The sequence below is a fragment of the Phyllopteryx taeniolatus genome, chromosome 10, assembly GCF_024500385.1.
Source record: "Phyllopteryx taeniolatus isolate TA_2022b chromosome 10, UOR_Ptae_1.2, whole genome shotgun sequence".
Lineage (NCBI taxonomy): Eukaryota > Metazoa > Chordata > Actinopteri > Syngnathiformes > Syngnathidae > Phyllopteryx > Phyllopteryx taeniolatus.
In genome coordinates this window covers 16,873,983-16,892,580 of record NC_084511.1, presented here as the reverse complement: position 1 = coordinate 16,892,580, position 18,598 = coordinate 16,873,983, and the positions used below count along the sequence as shown (strand labels likewise).

At 42.3% G+C, this 18,598-nt stretch overlaps 1 protein-coding gene across 4 annotated transcripts in view; it reads right to left on the bottom strand.

The window, feature by feature from the left end:
* Positions 1-18,598, bottom strand: part of ctnna1 (catenin (cadherin-associated protein), alpha 1) — a 102,012-nt gene that overhangs the window by 10,016 nt on the left and 73,398 nt on the right. For all 4 annotated transcript variants that reach the window (XM_061788672.1, XM_061788674.1, XM_061788673.1 and 1 more), the window contains one exon: positions 18,058-18,163. In XM_061788672.1, the coding sequence (XP_061644656.1) occupies positions 18,058-18,163 (106 nt within the window). The remainder of the gene's footprint in view (positions 1-18,057; positions 18,164-18,598) is intronic.

The following is an 18,598-nucleotide window of genomic DNA, read 5'->3' as shown; positions in this document are numbered from 1 at the left end:
CTCCCTTTTCTCTCAAGGACAAGAAAACTATGAATAGGTCTGTTTTTCTTTCTTCCCTCATCTCCCTCCCATTTTAGTTTAACTGTGCATTGCGCTTCCGTGAGTCTCAGAGACAAGCAGAGACACGAAGCAACTGTAACTGCTCTCTCTTTGCAAAGATATTAAAACTACAAAAGACAAGATTTTTTCCTGATTTAATTTCCTAAACAAACGGTGTCAGAAGTGGGATCTCAGGATTGACCGTCGGACCAGGGACCGGACGGCGGCCGATCATCCAAGACAAGTAACTGTCTTTCCCCTTAGCAGAGACATTGGCCGGCCCTTGGACAACTGACTGTCATCTCGAGATCCACACGGACCTGCGTTGTCCTCCAGATAAAGAATTACGGTAAAGAAAAATTTAATACCTTGAAAATTGGACCATTTCATATGGTGTACTGTATTTGAAACAATCTTGCTTTTGTAATAAGTGGTATTGGTAATTGTTCTCCCCACATTCGATTGATATGGTTCAAGTCCTTAAAGGCTATGTTAGAGTCCCGGTAAAGGCTAGGTTAAGATCCTGGTTTAAAGTTTTTAAGTCCGAGCCTTGTTCGGGGGTTAGGGGTTATTGTCTCCAGGTTAAAGTCTGATAATCAGGGCTTAGGGTCCCCAACAATTTTGAAGACGTTTGAATATTGTAAAAAAGATAAGCGCTTCTAATGGGTACTGAAAATGGGAAGTGCAAAGAAAAAGAATTACCGGTGTACACACCACCTGTCATGACCTATATGAGGGAAAAATATGGGGGGGGGGGGAATATGGAATGTGTTGAGAAGTGGATAACTGAAGATGGTTTCCCGGTGAATTTCAAGTGCTCAGCAGTTCCAGCAACTGAAGGAAATTTTGGAGGGGAAAAGAAAGTTGTTTGAGAAAGAACAAAATAATTAAATTCAAGGTTTTGGAGAAAAATGTCAAGTGTTTGGAAATGTGGTTGACTGTTAGATGAGAACAGGGACAGAAGACAAAAACTATGAAGAGCAAGTTACTGATAACCGTGTATTGCTTGTGGTTAAATCTGTCAGAGCCGGCCAAGGGGAGGATGTCAGTTTGTGGTCGCGAGCTGGGTTCCACAGCGGCCTCCACAAATCAATCACCCTATGACAAAGATCAAGGAGAGTGCAATCTGGAAGTAGAGCAACAACACAACAGCATGGCCCTTCACACACAGCACTTCTGCGGCTCCCCCCTTCTCACACAGCCTGCTGCAGTGTCACAACAAGAGCAGCCACCTCCCTCCTACACTGCCAGGCCTTGTGGGATGCACTCGATGATGGCCTCATGGACAGCCAGCATCGCTGAACCAGATTTGAGGAGGTGGAGGCCGGACACTGAACAGGGGAGGGGACGCGGAGAGTGTAGAAGATGCTTCCATTGTGGAAAGAAGGGACATTGATCAGAGACTGCCTGAAGAAGATAAATAAAAGGGCAAGACATTTGCACTCATGGTGGCAATCGATGGTGGGGGACCAGTTCGTCCGACCTCTGGCTGACTCCCGGCGGCCCCAAAGACAGAGCGACGCTTAACTGCGATATACAGACACATGCATTGAACATTGCTGTTTTCATATTGTAAGGTGGGACTGAACAATTTTAGAAAAATATATTGCGATTTTTCTGGCAGAGGTTGCAATTTCAATTATGGTCACGATTTTCTTCAAATCAAGTTAATATTCATAATAATCACAATATTCATAATGTACAGTAACAAGAGCTACAAACGAATGAGTGCTTACTCTGATTCATTTGCGTGTCCGCTTGAAAAAAATAGGGATGTCACGATCCAATACAGATATGGTAGCCTTAAGTTTGGGTCGATACTGATATCGGTCCGATCCGATATCAGCAACAATCATACATTACCTATTTTGTAGTATGGAATGTTAGAAAAGACTTGATCAAGTCATATTACTCAGAACAATCAGCAACAGTAGGTATGAGGAAAATCTGATCCATTCATTAACCAATGGGTTACATAAAGTAACTTTGAAAATAAGAATGTACTACAATTGAATAAAATTAGGAAATCCTGAAAAATAACTTCAATACAACCAATAAAAAATAAATTACAACGTAACCACAGGTGCATTCTACATTTGAATAAAAAAAAAATTAAAAAACCATGAAAAATAAAAAATACAAGTTGTACTTTTAAAGTGCAAAATAACTTGGCTCAATTAAGTTATTTTTTACTGTCACTATATGGTTGGACCAGAATTTGATTTCTCCACATGCGGCAATACAATTTTAAACTTCTTGATGCATATGGGGTTTAGTTTTATTAATAATGTCGTAGCGGATAGGATGCATGCAGTGAGGCTCGAGTTGCTTAGCTGTCTCTGTGTGCTTTGTTGAGCTCGCTGTTCCTGATGTGCACTTCTTGACCTCTGAGGGGCAGTGTGGTGCAAGCAATGAGATATACATTTGCAGTAACAAAGAAGGTAGAAATCAAATATTGTTATTATTATAACTCATTTTTCACAGAGTTTGCAGAATATATACCAGAGATTATTGTTATATTACCTGTTTGTATGTGTTTATACAACATTTGTGTACCAATATTCATTATTTTGAGGGATATGTGCCACGAGTTCAATGCTAATTTTCATTAGCTTGTCAATGGTGTTCTTCATTGTGTGTTAGCTTTGAGCTAGCTATTTTTGTGATAAAAATGAAGAAACAAACTGTGATATATCTGAACATTCAATAGGTGTAATAATTCTTTTATGGGAGTTTAGAGTTACAGTGAACTTCAACCGGAGTGTCAATAAACGACTGAGCAAGCAACATTCACTCTTACTCCTTGTTACTATGTGAGCACTTTAGCAACCTGTTGTTTTGATCCCGTGGGATCTGCATGCCGTCCGGGCACTGCTGGATACAAGTGCTGGAGCACCATTTTGACGTACTGTACTGTACGGAACAAGACTTCCGGTCTGATGGCCGTGAGGAGCTGCACGGATGGTCAGCACATTGAGAGGAGCCAGATGAGGTGGCTGGGGCATCTGATTCGGATGCATCCCGGACGTCTGCCTGGTGAGGTGTTCCAGGCACGTCCCACTGGAAGGAGACCCCGGGGATGACCCAGGACACGCTGGAGAGACTACGTCTCTCGGCTGGCCTGGGAACGCCTCGGGATCCCCTCAGAAGAGCTGGATGAAGTGGCTGGGGAGAGTGAAGTCTGGGCATCCCTGATAAAGCTACTGCCCCCGCGACCTGACCTCGGATAAGCGGTAGAAAATGGATGGATGAATGGAACGATTCTAACCTACAGACAATTTGGAGTCTTCAATTCTTCATGTTTTTGGAATGTGGGAGGAAACCGGAGTATCCGGAGACACCCCACGCACGCACGGGAAGAACATGCAAACTCCACACAGGAAGGCCGTAGCCCATATTTGAACCCATGACCTCTGAACTGTGAAGTGGTTGTGCTAAACTGTCGTCCACCGTGCCACCACAAAAAACACCAAATTAACTTAAATTATGCATGTATGATTTATTAAATGCTACATTACAGTATCAACAGAGTTAACACAATAACCTGCATCTGCAGGTACTCCCAAAATACTCCCAAACGACCGACACCATTTTCTTGGGTATTAAATAACCTAACTGCGCTTCTGGTTCAGTTGAAGGCATTTCAAATCACAATGTTACATCTGACCCAAAGTGTATATCCCTATGTAGGCCCATATCTGGCACCCTACAGATGTGCTGTGAAAGGATGAATTAAATTGGCTGAGTCTCTTATAATCACCAGCTACTCCTGATTAATAGAAATATGGGCCAAGTGGAGAGGAGGGATATGTAATAGTTGGCGTTCCATTAAAGAGAAGTATAAAAGATGAAGTGGAAGAAAGCTGGAGGGGATGATCATCTTACAGATGAGTACTAATATATAGATGGTAGGATGAAGAATACGGGAACCAGAAAAAGGTCAAAACCAGAGAGAACAGCAAAAAGATGAAAACAAGCACTTGGAGAAAGCATGAGGATAAAGAGTGAGCCAGAGGGAAAACCGTATGGCGGAGTAATTAAGAGAGATATCCAAAACTGGTAACAAGGGAAACAGGAGGATTCAACTGCGGCTTGCACGAATACTGTGTGTGTATATATACTTGCACGTCTGTGTGCGTGCAAACATAAAAACATACACTCGCCAAGACCTGCGATCAGGCTGAATGCAGCAGCCATGCTAATAAGGGCTTGGGGAAGAATTCAGACGGCTGAGAGCAGAGCACTGTGAAAGCATCACTTGTGCTCTTACTCGGTTCAGCTCCTGGCTTCACTCTGCAAAGCTTCCCCAACTGTGACAAGCGCGTACAGAAGTTGTACAAAGAAGCGACATGATCCCCTAAGATTGTTTGGATAATGCAGATACAAGCCTGGTGTGGTTAGCTGTGAAGGATTCACAGGCTGAATTTTGACTACATTTACTATACGACATACAATGCCTAATGAACCTGCACAAACTCTGCAGACCCCCCGAAGTTCATTGCGTGAAAAAAAGTATTTGATGAGACCATTTTGTGGATGGATATGAATTATTAATTGATAGTTAAGAACTCAGAAGTCAATTATGTGGAAATAACTTAATCATGTCTTGAAGCAACTGATCGGGAAAAAAAGGATACACTTGACTAATTTACTGTTCGAAGAACAACAAGCCCTTCAGCCACACCATGTCAACTCTTTGATGCGAACTCAATACAAGACTGGCGACGAGTTCAGAACATTCTGCGAGAGATCATCCATTCCCATGAAACCCTTTTGACTAGCATTGAGTAGTATGAATATATAATTCTCCCCATTGTATATCAAGGAAGTTTCGTGCCCACCATTACTCTTTGCAATTAATCGAGGTGACTGCTCTTCTTTGGAGACATTACGCGACTCACTTACACAAGGGGGAGACTTGCTAAACATCAAGGAGTCTACGCCGGACTTGTTTCAGGAATGTTTTTCTCAATGTCTTTATGTCTCAAAAGTATTCTCTGTCAATTGACTGTCTGTTGTCGTACTAGAGTGGCTCCACCTACCGGAGACAAATTCCTTGTGTTTCTTGGACACACTTAAAGATGATTCTGATAAAATAATTTTTTTATACAGTTGTGCTTATAAGTTTACTTGCATACAGTGGACATAAAAACTTGCATGCAAACACCAAAGGCATAAAAAAGGTGACCCAAAAAAAAAAACATTGTAGGGTGGTTGCCTGGACCCTGGCAGAGAATTCTTTTTTTATTTTAACAAATTAATCATGGTAACGACAACCTTCCCAACATGGTGGCCAAGTAGACCCGATGATCAGCCAGGCTGGTTTATCTAATGTTAATACCTATGCCCGGTAAATCCAACAGATGACGACGTGTGAGGTCATGTGACTATGTCCTCTGAACTAGACTTAAACGTCACTAATGCTTAAATTGGATTGGAGCAAACAGCGCCCAATGCGGAAGTCGAAGTTGTAGTCTCGCGCACTAAATAGTTGTTAAGCAATAATTGATAAAAGTAGCAAGCGACATTTATAACATTGTAACGGAATAATAGTACCATTACTTCTTAACAGCAGAAGCAGTGGATGTGTTTTTTCTGGTCTCGTCAACTCCTGTGACTTCTCCAAAGCAGGTCCCGAGTGCACACGCGGAATTTCAGGCCGATGCGCTCGTATATTAGTCCGCCGCGGAGTAATATTCAGAAATTACATTTGTGTGTGGATGTGTGGAATGGATCTAGCTGCCAGTGTTCAAGGAGTACGAAACAGCCTACGGCAATGGCGAACCCCCCCGAATGTCACACACACGTCGTCTACTACATTCAAAGCACCTGCACAGGTTTCCCCAGGTGTCATAAAATTGCTTCAGTTTGGTTCAATTGTCTTAGTTGGGTTCAATATGGGGAAGGCTGCAGAATTGACAACTGGCCAGAAGACCATGATTGATAACCTCCATAGGATGGGTAAGTCACCAAAGTTCCTATCTACGGAGGCTGGCTGTTCACAGAGTGCTGTGTCCAAGCATATCAATGGAAAGTCTAGTAGAAGGACAAAATGTGGCAGGAGAAGATGCACCAGCAAGAGAGATGACCATGGGCTTCAGCAGAATATCAGAATGGAATGAGGCGGGAGCCACAGCTTAAAAAATCACCACATTCAGATGCATCTGGGAGAAGGGCTACAACTGTCGGGTTCATTGGGTCACGCCACCTCTGAGCCTGAGCCAACGTAGGAAGCGTCTCAACTGGGCCAATGAGAAGGACTGGACTGTTGGCCAGTGGTCCATGGTCCTCTTTTCCGATGAACGTAAGGTGTGCCTTTCATTCGGGAATCAAGGTCCGAGGGTTTGGAGGAGAACAGAATCCAAGCTGCTTGAGGTCCAGTGTGAAATATCCACAGTAAGTCATGATTTGGGGTGCAATGTCAAGTGCAGGTGTTGGTAAACTCTTGCTTTTTTGAAATCCAAGGTCAATGCAAGTCTACCAAAATGTTTTAGAGGACTTCATGATTCCTTCTGCTGAGGATCTGTATGGAGATGCAGATTTCATCTTGCAGCAGGACCTGGCCCTGCCCATACCGCCAGAAGCACCAGAACCTATTTTGATCCCCATGACATCACAGTGCTTGATTGGCCAGCCAACTCGCCGAATCTATCTCCACTGAGAATCTATGGGGTATTATCAAGAGGAAAATGAGGGGCACCAGACCCAAAAACAAAGAAGAACTGACAGCAAGCATCAAGGAAATCTGGGCTTCCATAACTCCCAGGCAATGCCACAGGCTGATTGCCTCGGCGCATCGAGGCAGTGATTAAAGCAAAGGGATTCCCATCCAAGTATTTAAGATTAACATATCTTTTTGAAAGTACCATATTTTGAATGATTTAATGTGACCATAATTTCCCTTTTTTTCCCTACAGAATGAGAAGTAAATGGTTATTTCGTCACAGTATTCTAAATTATTGAATTCCTGATTTTGTGGGGTTTATGAGCTGGAAGCCCAAATTATGTAAAAATAAACAAATAAATACATGAAATTGTTTCAATTGTGGGCCCTGAATCTATAATCTATGAAAGTTTAACTTTTTGAATGGAATTATGGAAATAAACCTTTCCATGACATTCTATTTTGTTGGAAAGGGTCTGTATACCTGACAAGAACCATTTCAGCTGTGTGGAGAAACTTTCAGGTAAACATGAATTGACAACACTTTTAGCCAACTGGAAATTAAGCCCTGCAAAAGGGCTGAATTCCACTTAGGCTGCGACAGAGGTCTACTTCAGTGTTGGCAATATGACCTGAGATGGTTATGTAAATTAAAAAAACTCCTTTCCCCACAGAAAAATGAGGCAGAATGACAGAGCAGGATGTTGAACAAAAGAATTAACTGTGCCACGCACTGGCCAAATGTCCATGATATAAATGATGATCAGGAAGGTCAGGTCCAATCATTGGTAATGCCACACAGTTTTGCTGAATTCTATTATACGGCACAGAGGGAGAGCTGCTGACCTTTCAGGACGCTTCACCCAGAGGACATGCCAATTTTCAGTATTTACTGACACAGCAGCATTTTAATGAGCCACTCCCAATAACCTGTTGAGTTCCAAAGAGAAGTGAACCAAGGGGTTTCTTTGTTCAGTCATGTTGGGTCAAACTTATTTGTGCATATCAAATTACAGCTAATGCAAACAATGGCATTAACGGAACATTACTGTCTATTCTATAAGGCCAATCTTCTTGCACAGACAAAACTAATGCCGCTTTACTAATGCTTTGTTCAGCTCTATTACATTGGTCCAAGGCAGGTGTTTTTTCAAAAATTTGCCTACTTGAAAAGTTTAGTAGGAACGTGACACACCAACAACAATAGAGGAAAACGAGGGTCTATTGTTGTGACTTATTTGCATGTGGCTGTTGGCCATAGTAACTGAAACAATTATTGGAGAGGAAATAGACTGCTGCATCAAAAGTACAGACCAGTGGGTATAATACAGCAATGTCCAGAGCTAAGGCACAGCGTCAGTGTAACTTAATGCTAGGTAAATGCATTACTTTTGTCATTTCAAGCCGTGTATCCCTGTTACAAGGACTAATATGCTTGACCGATGAGGGCCCAGGACGGGTGCGAGTTACCCACATAATCAACTTTGCACCCTTGTAACGCCTGATAACCAGGTACAAGCAACAGTAGGGCTGGGCACTGTTAAGAACCTCACAATTCGAATTTGCTTCTTTAGGTTGCAACTTGATTCGATATCGATTCGTGTAGTTCAATTCTCCATCAATTTAAATGCTCTGATAGTAGAAATACACAAGGGAAATTTTGACTGAAATATTTATTTTTGATGCCATGACATGGTTTGTCATGATATAACTATGAAGCTAGCAAAGCTAAAAAAATCTGCCTGTCTAAACCCTGCTTATAGCATAGACTTATGAAGATACAGTGGATACGGAAAGTATTCAGACCCCCTTTCACTCTTATAGTTCAGCCATTTTTCAATTTTTTCCTCAATTTTTCCATCATTTTTCCACTATTTTTTCAGATTAAAAAAAGAAAAACTGAAATATCACAGCAAAAAGTATTCAGACCCTTTGCTCAGTATTTAGGAGAAGCACTTTTTTGAGCTAATACAGTCATGAGTGTTTTTGGGAATGATGCACCAAGTTTTTCACACCTGGATTTGGGGATCCTCTGCCATTCCTCCTTGCAGATCTTCTCCAGTTCTGTAAGGTTGGATGGTTAACGTTGGTGGACAGCCATTTTTAGGTCTCTCCAGAGATGCTCAATTGGGTTTAACTCGGGGCTCTGGCTGGGCCATTCAAGAACAGTCACTGAGTTGTTCTGAAGCCACTCCGTTACTTTAGCTGTGTGCTTAGGTTCACTGTCTTGTTGAAAGGTGAACCTTCGGCCCAGTCTGAGTTCAAGAGCACTCTGGAGAAGGTTTTCGTCCAGGATATCCCCGTACTTGGCCACATTCATCTTTCCTTCGATTGCAACCAGTCGTCCTGTCCCTGCAGCTGAAAACCACCCCCACAGCATGATGCTGTCACCACCATGCTTCATTGTTGGGACTATATTGGAGAGGTGATGAGCAGTGCCTGGTTTTCTCTACACATACCGCTTAGAATTAAGGCCAAAAAGTCCTATCTTGGTCTCATCAGACCAGAGAATCTTATTTTTCACCATCTTGGGGGTCCTTCAGGTGTTTTAGGTGTTTTTTAGCAAACGCCATACGGGCTTTCATGTGTCTTGCACTGAGGAGAGGCTTCCTTCGGGCCACTGCCATAAAGCCCCGACTGGTGGAGGGCTGCAGTGATGGTTGATTTTCTAGAACTTTCTCCCATCTCCCGACAGCATCTCTGAAGCCCAGCCACAGTGATCTTTGGGTTCTTCTTTACCCTTCTCACCAAGGATCTTCTCCCCCGATTGCTCAGTTTGGCCGGACGGGACGCTCTTGGAAGGGTTCTGGTCGTCCCTAACGTCTTCCATTTAAAGTTTATTGAGGCCACTGTGCTCTTAGGAACCGCAAGTGCAGCAGAATTTTTTTTTGTAACCTTGGCCATATCTGTGCCTTGCCACAATTCTGTCTCTGAGCTCTTCAGGTAGTTCCTTTGACCTCATGATTCTCAGTTGCTCTGACATGCACTGTGAGCTCTAAGGGCTTTCCTAATCAAGTCCAATCAGTATAATCAAACACAGCTGAACTCCAATGAAGGTGTAGAACCATCTCAAGGATGATCAGAACTAATGGACAGCACAAGTTAAATATATGAGTGTCATAGCAAAGAGTCTGAATACTTATGGCTGTGTGATATTTCAGTTTTTCTTTTTTAATAGATCTGCAAACTTTTCAACAATTCCGTTTTTTTTTTCCTGTCAATATGGGGTGCTGTGTGTACATTAATGAGGGGGAAAATGAACTTAAATTAGTTTAGCAAATGGCTGCAATATAACAAAGACTGAAAAATTTAAGTGGGTCTGAATACTTTCGGTACCCACTGTACTTGCAAAGTTAAGCAGCCCAGAAAAGAGGATTGTATAGGAAAACAAACTATAATCAAAATAAAGTGCAATAATTGCAGCAGTAATGATTTATCGATTTTCTGTTTGGGACTATGATTTTAAATAGGTAAATTATGATTTTAAATAGGTAAATTGGTTTCTTTTGCTAGAAAATTTGTAAACTTGTGTGACTAATCAAATGATACTTTTATATGGTGGTGGTACACTTATGCAATCATTTTCAGAATCATCTTTATTTGCCAAGTATGTCCAAAAAACACACAAGGAATTTGTCTCCGGTAGTTGGAGCCGCTCTAGTATAACAACAGACAGTCAATTGACAGAGAACACTTTTGAGACATAAAGACATTGACAAAAACAGTCACTGAGCAATAAAGGTTTGCTACTTATCTGGTAATGCCGGTTCACATTTTTGTAGGTTAGTTTAAGAAGTTGATTGCAAGAGGGAAGAAGATGTTGGAATGTTTGCATGATCGGTAGCACCTACCTGAGTGAAGGAGCTGGAAGAGCTGGTGACCGGGATGTGGAGGGTCCGATAGGAATTTGCACACTCTTGTCTTAGTTCTGGCAGCGTAGAAGTCCACAAGGGTGGGTAGGGGGGTACCGACAATCTTTTCAGCAGTTTTGATGGTCCGTTGCAGTTGGAGTTTGTCCTTTTTTGTACCAGCACCAAACCAGACTGTGATGGAAGAACACAGGACTGACTCGATGACCGCTGTGGAGAACTGCCTCCGCAGCTCCTGTGGCAGGCCGTACTTTCTCAGAAGCCGCAGGAAGTACATCCTCTTTTGGGCCTTTTTGAGGACGGAGTTGATTTTGATCGCCCACTTCAGGTCCTGAGAGACTGTAATTCCCAGGTCTTGACAGTTGACACAAAGCAGCTGGACAGTGTGAGGGGCAGTTGTGGCGAACGATGCCTCCTGAAGTCCACGATCATCTCTACAGTCTTGAGTGTGTTCAGCACCAGGTTGTGTTGGCCGCACCACAGCTTCAGCCGCTCCACTTCCTGTCGATATGCAGACTCGTCACCGTCCTTGATGAGGCCGATGACAGTGATGTCATCTCAAACTGCCGGGTGCGTTGAGGTGCAGTCGTTCGTGTAGAGAGAGAAGAGAGGACACAACCTTGGGGCGCCCCAGTGCTGATGCTGCCTGTGGATGGGGTGGTCTCCCCCAGCCTCACCTGCCCATCAGGAAGCCGCAAATCCACTGGCAGATGGCAGGTGTGATTCTGAGCTGGAGAAGCTTGGAGGAAAGGAGTTCAGGGATGATGGTGTTGAACGCTGAGCTTAAGTCCACGAACAGGATCCTCGCGTAAGTCCCTGCACTGTCGAGGTGTTCTAGGATGAAGTGCAGTCCCATGCTGACTGCATCATCCGCAGACCTGTTTGCTCGGTAGGCAAACTGCAGGGAGTCCAGCAGGGGATCTGTGACGCTCTTGAGGTAGTCCAGCACGAGACGTTCAAAGGACTTCATGACTACAGATGTCAAGGGGACAGGCCTGTAGTCATTTAGACCCGAGATTGTAGGTTTCTTGGGGACTGGAATGATGGTGGGGCGTTTGAAACAGGATGGTACTTCGCACAGTTTCAGAGATTTATTGAAAATCTGTGTGGAGACTGGCGCAAGCTGGACCGCGCAGACTTTGAGGCTGGATGGGGACACATGGTCTGGGCCTGCCGCTTTGTTAAGTCTTTTGTTGTTTGAAGATGCGTCTCACATCCTGCTCGTGGATGGTTAACGCAGAAGTCAGAGGTGTGATTGTGGTCGGGTGGGTGTGGGGTGTGAAAGTGTCCTTTTCAAATCTGCAGTAGAAGGTATTCAACTCGTCTAGTGTGCTATTGTTCTCAGCTTGGGGGGGATCATCGCTTGTAATTGGTCAGTGATTGGAATGGATGCCAGACTGATTTAGACTCGTTAGCGTTAAACTGTTTGTCCAACTTTGCTGCATAGATCCTCTTTGCAATGTTAATCTCTTTAGTCAGCTGGTTCCTAGCTCGATTATACAGGGCCCTGTCCCCGCTTTGATATGCGTCCTCCTTAGCTTGGCGAAGTTGCTTAAGTTTGGCAGTGAATCACGGTTTGTTGTTGAATGTGTGAAATGACTTTGTTGGTACACACACACACATCTTCACAGAAACTGATATAGAATGTGACAGTGTCCGCATATTCATCCAGGCTGCCAGCTGAATTTTCAAAGACACTCCAGTCTGTGCAGTCTAAACAGCTTTGAAGTTCCATCTTTGCTTCTTTGGTCCACTTTTTCACTCTTTTCACTGTAGGCTTCGTGCATTTAAGTTCTTACCTTAGGTGAATTAAGCAGTGATCAGACGAGCCCAGGGCTGCACGAGGTTTGGCACGGTATGTGTTATTTAGCGTAGTATACCAGGTCTAAAATGTTATTTTCCTTGGTAGGACAGTCGATGTGCTGCTTGTATTTAGGGAGTTCGTGGTTGAGTTTAGCTTTGTTGATGTCCCCGAGAATAATGAGGGGTCAGTCCGGGTGTTTTTTTTTTCAATTTCGGTTACTTGTTCGGCGAGCATTAGCAGTGCGGCCTTCGAGTTAGCTTGAGGACGACTATAGACACCAACGAGAATGAATGATGCGAACTCACGAGGCGAGTAGAATGGCTTACAGTTCAAAAACAGTGCCTCCAAGTCCGGGCTGCAGTGTGTGCTGAGCTCCGTGACGTCCGTACACCAATTTTCGTTGATATAGAAGCATATCCCGCCGCCTTTTGTTTTCCCCGATGATTCCATGTCGCGGTCTGCCTGGTGAAGATGAAAGCCGGGAAGCATGACGGCGCCATTGGGTACAGCCTCACAAAGCCAAGTCTCCGTAAAGCACATGGCGGCGGAACGTCCGAAGTCTTTACTGGTCTTTATCAGAAGATGAAGCTCGTCCATTTTGTTAGGTAGGGAGCGTAGATTCACGAGGTGGATGGACAGAAACGCCAAACTGTATCCTCTCTTGCGGAGCTTCACCTGGATGCCTGCTCGCTTCCCTCTGTGGCGTTGCCTACGCCTCCATGCGCCAAAGACTGCTGTCGCTGTTCCAGTGAGTAACTCAGGGAAAAAACTGAGCGGATTTGCGAAAGTTGGTGAAAGAAAGTCCGGAGTAGCCTCCTTGATGGTTAGCAAGTTTCCCCTTGTGTAAGTGAGTCGTGTAATGTCTCCAAAGACTAACGAAAAACACAAAAACAATACTAGAGAGCGCGTTACCAAGGCGCCATCTTGTTAATTTTTTTAAATGTATGTCAATCATAGAGTTGTGGTAATGCTCAACATTAATTGGTTTCCCAGAGGAAGAGGGTTGAGGAGTCCTCACTATAAGAGGATTTGAAAATTTTTAGCTTAAGCCTACCCTTTTTTCCGTTCTTTATGTGCAGTGAATCATAGGTCAGTTTAGTGTTTTTTTGGACGCATCTCTCAGAATATGGAAAAGCTGCATTTATGCAACTATAACTTCGATCCTTGTATTTTTATTTTTTATTTTTGCTTTTTGTGACACCTCAGAGACATCTGAAAGTGTTTTCATTGTATAATCCAGCAAAAAAACATTTAGGAATAGGTTTTTTTTTTTTTTTTTGCAAAATCATGTATTTAGCTATATAATGCACTACGAGTGACAGTCACCGGAATTCATGTCAGTTATTACGCTTTGTGTTTACTGACTGTTGACATGTCGACCATGATCCTCGTCATACAAGATCTCAGTTATACACATTTCTGACACACACAATTGTGGAACGACCATAATACATATTCATATAATTTCTCTTTAAGTGTACAAATGCTTCAGCTCGTCCGACTTCCAGCCTGTGCCTACAATCAAGGCTCTGACAGATGTTTGTCAATTCTAAAATGGTGCTTTGCTGCCGTATTAATGCATGTTTGGCCCTGAACAGGTGGGTTTGAAAACGCGTATCTATACGTGGTTGGCACTAAATGCATTAAATGACCATGGAACTTATTATTATTATTATTTTTTTTTTTTACATTAATTCTGCTACTTTCAGGCAATAATTTCACTACCTGGCAGCAAGCAGCTCAGGGGGGAAATAGTTTTGTGTGAATTGTTTGTGCTTTGCTTGCCATAGAAAGTAAACAGAAAGCTAAGTGATGTTTGATGTGGAACCATTTATTTGGCACTAAAATCATTCTGTGCCTTCAAAGCAACTGCTGGGAGGACTCATTTAGCTATGTGATATTGACATGTTGACAGGTTCATCTCAACAAGGGCTGTTTTTTTTGTTTTTGTTTTTTTATTGCAGTGTTGTGTATTTGGACATGAGGTTTAGCCTGAGGCTCCTTTGAATTTACAAGTGCATTTTCCTAGCTTATATAAAAAAAAAAAACATTGTTGAAATAGTTATTTTCCTTAGAAAAAAATATTTTGGGGCATTTTCATCCATTAGAAATGCATCCCTTTTCTAAATTTTATTGAGGAGAATTTCCCATTCCTACTCTCAACCGATCCAAAACACTGATTTGCAATTTCATTTCACAGTACAATATTTATACACGAAGCTTCATGGGCAGAGCAATGGATTCTTCAGCATGTTTGGATATTTGGGGGATCTTTGGTGGCCTGTTAGAGGACTAACAGAATTAATTAATTAAGCCAATCAATGGTACATTGTTAAAATTCTCAACCAACAAATACAGTTTTTAGTTTGCCTAAACTGCAATTGGCTGAAAGACGACCCTTGAACTGCTGAGCTGAGAATTTATGGGCTCACTGGGTGATTTTGCTTCTCCAATGCAGTAGGTAATTTACAACCCTGTCTCCTGTTAAGCATCTCAAGCCAGAGCCAGGATTAGACTGTCGAGCAACATAGCCTATGGATCACTATAAATCACTGATTGAATGCAAATTGGAAAAGTACACTATGTCACCATACATCAGGATAAAGCTTGATTGCATGCGCACATGCATGTGCATGTTTATGTGGCAAGCACGAAAGAAACAAGACATTTATAGGCTAAATAGTGGCAAATATATTTGATGACTATAAATCTCAATTACACAGCATTACTTGTTTACCAGCAGACTGATAGATTTCACAGATGCCCTGCATAGGCGGGTCATAAATTCTTAATAAACTGCAGTGCAAACGACAGTGACCTAAATCCTACCACTCATCTCTAAACGTCTCACTTCTTTCCACTATTTAGTTAGACTTGATTACATGCATTAATGTTTCTCAAAAAACACAAAACTTGACCATAATCACACCTGCATGCCTCTGATCATTGCAACCACATGGAGAAATGCATCGCGACAAAGTCTCATGAAGGAGAATGAGGGGTGAGAAGCTGTGATATCAATCTGGGACCATCTGCTGATGTTTTATATGAGGAGTAAAAGCTCATAGGCCCTCTACGCCAGAAGCACGGAGTGCATGTGATTAATATGCCTAGGTTAATGAGCAGGCCCAGCATTGCCTTTGCTCTGCTGTCAGTATGCATGTGTCTTAGTGGTGATTCACTTAACTATTGCTGCTGGAGTTTGCAGACATCATACAAGGCATGCCTTTTGTTATAAGCATCGCCTGCAGCATCCCCATGATACAGCAATGTCCTAAATATACATATGCTGTATGAGTAAATGCATGCACTTTAGAAAGAACCACCTGGCAATTATACTGCTAATTAAAAGGGGCAAAGCACACTTAATGGATTCATCTCTCAGGAGGACGTTCCTCTCTCCACAGAAAAGCACTGTCCATTCTCTCTACTTTCCTATTTCACATCTCCCTTTCTTACATACTACACCCAAATATGATTGGGTGTGTTATGAGTGAGTGTCACATGGTTGTTAGAGCTTTGGTAAACTAGATGGGCTTTGAGCCTGAGGATTCTGCACCAATACGCTATATGTGGAACGTCACCAAACTCAGAAAACAGGTTAGCTGTATATGCCGCGACAATGAGCATAACTACGGGCTGATGACATACAGGATGGTTTGAAGCCAGCCAGCCAGCCATCCCATCCATCCATTTTCTGTACCGCTTATCCTCACAAGGGTCGCGGGCCTGCTGGAGCCTATCTTCGGGCGAGAGGCAGGCTACACCCTGAACTGGTTGCCAGCCAATCACAGGGCACATATAAACAAACAACCATTCTCATTCACATTCACACCTAAAGACAATTTAGAGTCTTCAATAAACCTACCACACATGTTTTTGGGATGCGGGAGAAAACCGGAGTACCCGGAGAAAACCCACACAGGCACGGGGAGAACATGCAAACTCCACACAGGCAGGTCCGGGATTTGAACCCAGGTCCTCAGAACTGTGAGGCAGATGTGCTAATCAGTTTTTCGCCATGTCTCCGGTTTGAAGCCAGACTTGCTAAAATGCTTTCTTTATGGCTGGTGTCTTCGAACAAATTTAGATACATGTATAGCATTGCACATACAACTACAGTGGACCCCCGCATAGTGCGGTTAGGGACCCACGGATTCACCCATTTGCAATTTCTTTTTTGGGGGGGGGGGCAACCCCCGTATAGAAATTCACTTCTAGAACAATGTCTGAATTTCCAACATCCATTGCTATTTTATTGCATCAACCTTGTAATGACTGACACATTTGCAGCTAAATTTCTTCTTTTGCATTCTATTTTATTATTTCCTGTGTCCTATATTTCTGTTGAAACGATGCAAATTTCCCCACTGTAGCACTAATAAAGGGTATCTGATATAAATATTTATTAGGTTAATGTACTTCTAAACTAATTCATTTTTGTTTCCAGTCTCTGTGTAGCTGTCTAGCACTCAGCATGCATGTTAACCTCTGCATCATATTTAGCCACATTAGCTGTAGCTCGTAGGTAGCTGGGGTGGTGCATAATAGCATGCAATAAGTATTCCCCTTACTACCTGCACAGCTCAAAGCAGCGAGGTTCGGCAACTGTTCAATGTGGACATGCATCTTTTTTTGTTGCTGTTGTTTTTTTGCAATATAGTGTACACAACCATGCGCTGGCCACTGTTTTTGCATGCGTCATAACATTTTCTATTTTAAAAAAAGTATTTTGGCCCAAAACCAAAAATGCACTTTTGGCCATTTTCGGCTGAAACATTTCGATGGCTGGACTTTAACTCTCACTATTTAAAATAGTAGAATTTGTTGATTGGCCAATACCGCATTAAAAAATAAAAAAATAAAATATATAAATAAAAAAAAAAAAATTGTTGAAACGTCAAGATGTACCTTTTCTGCCGTTATGATTTCAGTGGAGCAAAGAGGTCAACACTGAAATCCAGTGGTGGCCTTTTCGCACCACTCTCTTCTTTCCAAGGTGGCTGGCTACATGTTCTTGAAAACAGACGCTGGAAAATCAGTGGGTGGAGCAGAAACCGCTCAAGCAGTCTCAGATCATCTCAATCTGACAAGTAGATACTTGTAGCAAACATCAAAACGTTTTTATATATATTTTTTTACAATAAATGAATGTATCTTGAAGAAAAAGGGGATGAGTTTGCTGAAGACTGCGCATGAATAATTTGGGGGATAAGTCATGTACAGTGTCTCCCTGAGAAGTAGTACAGTGCAAGTATTGAAGTGAAATATGAAGACATCGATAATTAAATGCATGTTTCCCTATGTCAAGGGCCATCATCTCGTGGGTAAGGAATATATGTTGAGAGATGATGGAACTGGGAGTTGGGGAGTAGAAAGATGAAAAGCCCAGGAAAAGGGAATGAGATCCCGAAAGATATTGGTTCATATTCGTAAGGGTGGCTTCATGAATAACACAAATCACGGCAACTGTTTACATCAGCGAGATTCTACAGTGTGAGCCTTTTCTGAGGTTAGGGAGGATGGTGTATAGGCTAAAATTAATTAAATTGATCAGTGAATGTTTGTCCTGTGTCTTTCTGCCATCAGTCCTGTGTGCCAGCAATTCAAATTAAATGTCATTAGGAGGACAGTGGAGAGCTACATCAAAACCTTTGGGTTATATGGTAATAGCAACTTACATTGTCTGCAATAGTACGACCCAACTTGTCCATTCTTGATCCTGCTTCTGCAATTTTCTTGGCAGCACTGATGACATCAGATGTATTCTTCAATGGTCCTTTCCCCCTAGGGAGCAACATTTTAAATAGTCGCATTTTTTGCTTTCGCGGTCACAGTAACATTTTATTATGAAAGGACAATTTGTTTTAGAGGGCAGCCTTCCCTAAATACTATGCATTTATTGCAATCCTCAAAAACTAGTTGTACTACCAGATATTTTTAATCGTATGTGGTTTTATTTATGTTCATCTTTTGTTAATTTCATGGGAATTTCTTAAATATAAATACCGGTATGTTTTTATAAATAAATGGAGAAATGAAAAATAAAAAAAATGCCATTCCTTTTATGTAATTTGATGGAAGAATACTATAGTAGGACATAGATAATTGGAAAACTTTGCGTATATTGAACACCTATAAATCATATGGTCACAAAATCTGCTCTACCAATGAGCAACCAGCAGTGGTTTACATCAGTTCGGTGCCCTAGAAACCCCTGCC